At 39.0% G+C, this 5,853-nt stretch overlaps 1 protein-coding gene across 1 annotated transcript in view; it reads left to right on the top strand.

Moving 5' to 3' along the window:
• Positions 1–5,526, top strand: part of CAV1 (caveolin 1, caveolae protein, 22kDa) — a 7,828-nt gene extending 2,302 nt beyond the window's left edge. Inside the window, exons 2-3 of the mRNA XM_009324108.1 lie at positions 1,251–1,326; positions 3,158–5,526. Of these exons, the coding sequence (XP_009322383.1) occupies positions 1,251–1,326; positions 3,158–3,499 (418 nt within the window). The 3' untranslated portion in view covers positions 3,500–5,526. The remainder of the gene's footprint in view (positions 1–1,250; positions 1,327–3,157) is intronic.
• Positions 5,527–5,853: the final 327 nt, after the last annotated feature.

Genomic DNA, 5,853 nt, shown 5'->3' with positions numbered 1-5,853 from the left:
CCTGCTGACATTTAATTTTTCCCTTATTGGCCAGTTGAAAAACATACAAGATAGACTCTGCCACAACTGAGCTGAATAAAAAGACTTTAGGCATGACCCTGAATAGTCCTCAATGCACTGAACTGCTGTATGGTGCCTGTGTGCACAAACTGGCTCTGCCAAGGATCACAACATCAACTGGTGGGAAGCATGCAATAAATTGCCAGAAGTTTTAGAATAAGAGGGCTATGCTCAACCATGTAGTCTTCACATAGTAGTATTTTTTGAGAAGCAACTTCTTATTTTTTTGCTGCAATCATTTTGGGTTTTGCCATCATCTGCATATCTTTATTACCTGATTTCAAGGCAAATGTTGATAATAAGCCAAGAATACGCATTCACTTCGAAAATTAACTACCAAGGGATATGGGCTACAAGGAGAACGTTGCTTTTGAGTAGCTGCAGAAACAGGTAATATAAGCATGCTTGCTTGTGTATTCCAAAAAGAAAATATACTTGCCCCATAAACTCAGGCGTACATTTTTCCAACATGTGTAGTCAGTCGAATAAGATTGATTTCAGTGAACAATATGCAGATCTTGAAATCATCTTAATTTTTTTTGTGTGAATAGATATAAGTCAACTAGATGCCATCATCAGGAGATATTATTGACTTCCCAATGTATACACCTACAACCTTTTCTTCTTTCTTTCATGATGCAGTCCTAAAATCGCATGATTGATATAAGGACATCTGATTGCTTCATTTGGTAGAAAGATCACAATACATCCAGGAAAGTTTTTTGCTCTCTCACTAGACTGCAGCTAACTTCTAATGACTGATTCATGTAATTATCTTATGGCCAATGTACTCCATAAAGCTAATTTTTGCCAGTTGTTTAGTCTCCAAGCATGAACTTTTATACCTAATAACCCCATAATGAACATAGAGAGCATATTGTTGCCTGTGGTTCCTTTCCCAGAATTAATTTCCACCAGAGCTTCAATGCTGCACCCCCTGAAATTACAGAGCCCAAATAATTTCTAATCTCCTGTGAGTTCAGAAGTGAATGTAGTGTACTTTCTATGCTGTCTTTAGACACTGATTTCAAGGAAACTGTTTTCTAAGATTTGTACAAAAAATTCATGTGCACGACCTACAGAAGCAGAGGTTATTTCATACCCGTAGAACTATTGCAGGAGAGAGACGTGACCAAACTCTCTTTTCATTTTCTCTTTTTGTAGTTATTGTTTTAAATTATGCTGTTCAGTTTCAGAAAGTCCAGACAGACTTTTGGCTCTGCACGTCTTTACGGACAAGTGCACAGCGCTGAGTGTGTTCGCTGGGTATGTAGCCAATGCAAATTCTGCCATCAGTTTCTGTGCAGACAGAATTTTAACTCAAATGCTACCTTTAGATGTGATGGTGATGATGATGGTGAGTTCCCATCCCAAAGAATCATAGATCACTTTCAGATCGCTAGAGCCTTGTTCAGAGTAGTGGATAAAGAGGAGAAGGTTTATAGTTTGTGTTATATGATGTCTAGAGAGAAGCACTGGCAGAGAGTGATAGTGGCACAGCAGAGAGCAATCAGAGAGTGATGTTTAGGCCCAGGAATACGTTGAATTAAGCCAGCTAGATGTTAGGCATTCAAGATACTGATGTCACAGCTGATTCAGAAATTTCAGAATTATCTTTTTTTGTGGAAGAAACTGGAAAGTCCATTGGTTTTATAATATTTTTCCCTTTGTACTGAGTTGGTAACTTCTGTTTCAAGGTGATTGAAGACTCAACAGGAGAGAGGGAGGAGTTCTTTCCAATTTTTATGTATATTTTAGATTAAAAGAAGTGATTGTGAGCATTTTCCTACAGTTTAAGCAATACTTACACTGAGCGTATATAAAGTCACCTCCTTCCAGCATGCTAAGGTACTGTTGCCTGAGTTTCTGAGGCTGCTGGCCCATATCATACTTACCCTGCTCCTGTAAATCTTCACTTACGGCAGCAGCAGCTTCTCACTTTGGGATCCAGTCCCAGGAATGCAATTTCTTTTTTTCTTTCATCTGATTTAAACAGTCGCTTAGTTTCTTGCAGAGGAATAATGGTGTGATGTTCTCTTTCCTGTTGAATGCAGTACCTATACAATTGGTTGTGCTAACTAAATTAATCCTGTATTGTGGGTTATATCAAACACATATTTGTGTGACATGGAGCTGAACCATCATCGCAATTCTGTTAATTTTCTAATAGAAATGTTATGACAATTAAGCTTCCTGAATAGCTCAGTATTTCAACAGAGAGCGGTAAAATATGCCTGTTGGAATGCACTGCTTCCTTAGGAGACTTTTTGAATGATTTATGAATAGTCAAAACTATGAAATATGTGGAAGAGTGTGTTCCTTCTAAATATTGATATGTTAGCCTGGCCATGTCTTTCATGAAAAGAATGTTATCACATAAACAAGATAGGCTAGAACAAAAGAGCTCTAATGTGAAGAGCCTCCTTACGTTTAATAAGATGGAAGAGCTCCCTAACCCTTTCAGACTAAGGAGGAGCTCCACCTGATGCAGATCTAAATCTAGCATTTTATTTTTCAGTCTACTAATATCTATGCCTGTTTCAAAGTATGTATTCAAATAGCTAGCCTCACCATTCATTCACTGTCAAAATTCAGCAATGCTATACAAGGAAAGATGGGATAATTCAGACGAATAAAACACATTTTATTGATGCATGCTTGAGGTGTGTAAAAAGTCAAAGTAGTGACTGCATTTATTCCATTTGTAAAGATGTGAAACGGTTAAGTTAGGCAATGAAAGCATGATGATTCTGTTCACCTGGTTCGTCCCTTAAGTAGATGTCAAGGACACTCCATACACTTAGGGCTGTAGGAGATGAGGAAAATATATTGTGGACAGTTCATCTCCATCTAGAAGTTAGATGTCTAATTTTGAGCTAATCATTGAGGCTCCCTGATAGTAACTGGAAAAAGATAGTCCCTGAAAAGATTCATGGCTTAAATGATATGTTAAAATGGGTGGAATCATGTTGGGATGTAGGAAGTACGTGCTTTGGTATTTCGTCGCAGGGGACCATTGCTTTCCAGGAAAGCGGTTTCTGGAATCCAGCCTTGATGCGAACATCTGACTGACCTGACTTTGTGTTCTTTGCTGCAGATTGAATTTGAAGATGTGATTGCTGAGCCAGAGGGAACACACAGCTTTGATGGGATTTGGAAGGCCAGTTTTACCACCTTCACTGTAACGAAATACTGGTTTTATCGTTTACTCTCAGCTATCTTTGGCATTCCTATGGCTCTCATCTGGGGCATCTACTTTGCCATTTTGTCATTCCTGCACATCTGGGCGGTGGTGCCGTGCATAAGAAGCTACCTGATTGAGATCCAGTGCATTAGCCGCGTCTATTCAATCTGCATCCACACGTTCTGCGACCCACTCTTTGAGGCCATAGGCAAAATGTTCAGCAGCATCCGAGCCACAGTACGGAAAGAGATTTGAGGGACATTTCAAGGAGATCCATCAGCCTAGGAAGGGGGCGGGGGGTGTGTGTTGCTTGGAGTGTTTTGGTGCCAGTTTCATGTTTCCCAAAGCAACATACAGCAGCTAGTGGTGGATATACTGGCCCAAAACAAAGAATCACTTGCTCAGTTTCTTTTTCTACTGTTTATTCTTACTGGACTACTTGCTTCTTTTTTTCTTTCTTTTTTTTTTTTTCCCCCCTTTACTCTGCATTTCAAACTAACCTTAAATGGCTATTCTTCTATGCCAGCTGCATATCATTTTGCTGGCTGTTCAATTCAGAGACTGAAGTGTTGTTGGATGCCTTTTTATCTCACCCTTCATTCCTTGTGAGTTAAATCCACAGTGATACTGAAGAACGACAAAAATGCTTTCCAACACTATAAAGCCATTCATTTTATTGTGGCCAAAGAGCGCAGAGCTATTGCAGCAGAATGAATGTGACCAGCTGGCAGGTTTTAGCAGAATGTTCTTTTTCAATTGGATTGTCAGTTGACTGCAGCTATTTATAGTCATGGTCAGATATGGTGCACTACGAATAAGTTAGTTAAGTAGACAAATTACTGAACTAATATATGTCCCAAAAATCTAACACTTTATCAGGTTGGAGACACTGACAGGTGAAAGCTTTTCATGTGCATAAAAAGCTTCAGTCGGTGCCTTTCTATCTCATTCTCTTTTGGAAGTTTGCATCCAGTCTTTTCTCAACCTTTGCTAGGATTGCAGAAGCAAACTGCAGTTGAGAACTAAACCTGGTCATTATGGAAACGTTTTCCTGACTGTGTCTTATGACACATCCCTTAGCGAGCATTTAGGTGCTTATCTCATAGGCTTTTTTTTTTTTTTCCAAAGTATTCATATAAATACATATCGCAGATATGCCAGAGATAATCCCAAGTTACAAGAAGAATGGTGTGCCAAACCCAAGCCACATGAGGCCAAGGAGGAGCTGCCCCTGAGTGAAACTTCTCTATCAGCTTTCAAAGCTTCTCTATCAGCAGAAGTCAGCATGCCACTAGCATGCAGATTATTTTCAGGAGAACTGATGCTTTGCTGAGTCTAAACTAATCCATCACAAGAGGTGGTTTAGAAACTTCACATCTGTGGGTTGGTTTGTTAGTTTTTAGCTGAGCTGCCACATCAGGAAGTTTTAAACGGAGGGTGTTGTGTGAAACTACCGTGTTGCAAAGTGCAAGGCTTAGAAAGCAAAGCCTTTGCGACATGTTCTGATGCTGTGACCTGCAGGAGATTTTTGCCCTCATGATAGTACTGTGTTCAGAGATGCTCTCTGCATCCTCATATGGTTTGCGTGAAGCATTTCCAAAAATAGTTGCGAGGCTAATCAGCTTTATTGTAAACCAACCTGGGGCCTGAGCCTGCTCCAGTTGGGATCTCCAGCAAACCAGTTCTTGACCTCGGAGAGTGCAAGATTTGGCCCTTGGCATGAGCATGGAGCTGTCTGGTACACCTACAGCTTTTTTTATTTAGTGCTGATATTTCACATATTGCTTTACCTAACACGGGAGTGCCTTCGGTTCAATTTCTGCCAAAGCATTTACAATTTTAGGAAATGCTGCATTTTTTAATGGGGGTAGGGGGAGGAGGGAAGAAGGGAGACGGTGCACAAAAAAATTACAAAGCTATTAACTACTATTGTTTGCATTTAAAACAGACACTGGTATGGATATAGTTTTATGTTTTTCTATGTACATAGTGAAGAGTGTACTATTATAGACTTTTTCAGTATTGAAAACAAGAGAGATTGTAAACAAGAAATACTTTATCTTTTTATGAGGAAAATCACTCTGAAGAAAACCTTCTTGATTTGCCATATAAACTGTATATCCTGAAAGATGTCTGTTCACTTAGAGTTATTAGTCCCTAATCCAAATACATTGCTGATCCAAGACATTTACATTGTTGTTATACGCTTACAGATATAACTGACACTTTTTTTTAATTCTGCATGTACATTAAAGACTATAATAAAAAGATGTTTAATTATAGCTCCTGTCTGACTTCTTTTTCCTTGAAAGTCATGTGAACGAATCTCATGTTATTAGGAAGAAAAGCCCAATATTTCTTGATAAAGAAGCAGAAAGCGATGTCATTTGTTTCTCAAGAAAGAACGTGCAAAACCGTCTCATTTGTGGTTCAGGATCTGGCTCAGTAAGCTTCTTCTCAACAAAAAAATGTCATATTTTTTCCCCAAGTAAATATTTTCTGCTGCTAAATAAGTAGGCACTAGGACTAGTGAATACAGCATTGAATAGGGAGCCTAAGCTTGTTTAAATGTTTGGTGTTCCTCAGTTTCCATACATTTCAAATTAGGA

This window comes from Pygoscelis adeliae, unplaced genomic scaffold (genome assembly GCF_000699105.1).
Source record: "Pygoscelis adeliae isolate BGI_AS28 unplaced genomic scaffold, ASM69910v1 Scaffold24, whole genome shotgun sequence".
In the NCBI taxonomy this organism is placed as follows: Eukaryota; Metazoa; Chordata; class Aves; order Sphenisciformes; family Spheniscidae; genus Pygoscelis; species Pygoscelis adeliae.
Note: the sequence above shows the minus strand (reverse complement) of the source record. Positions and strands in the feature narration are given on the sequence as shown.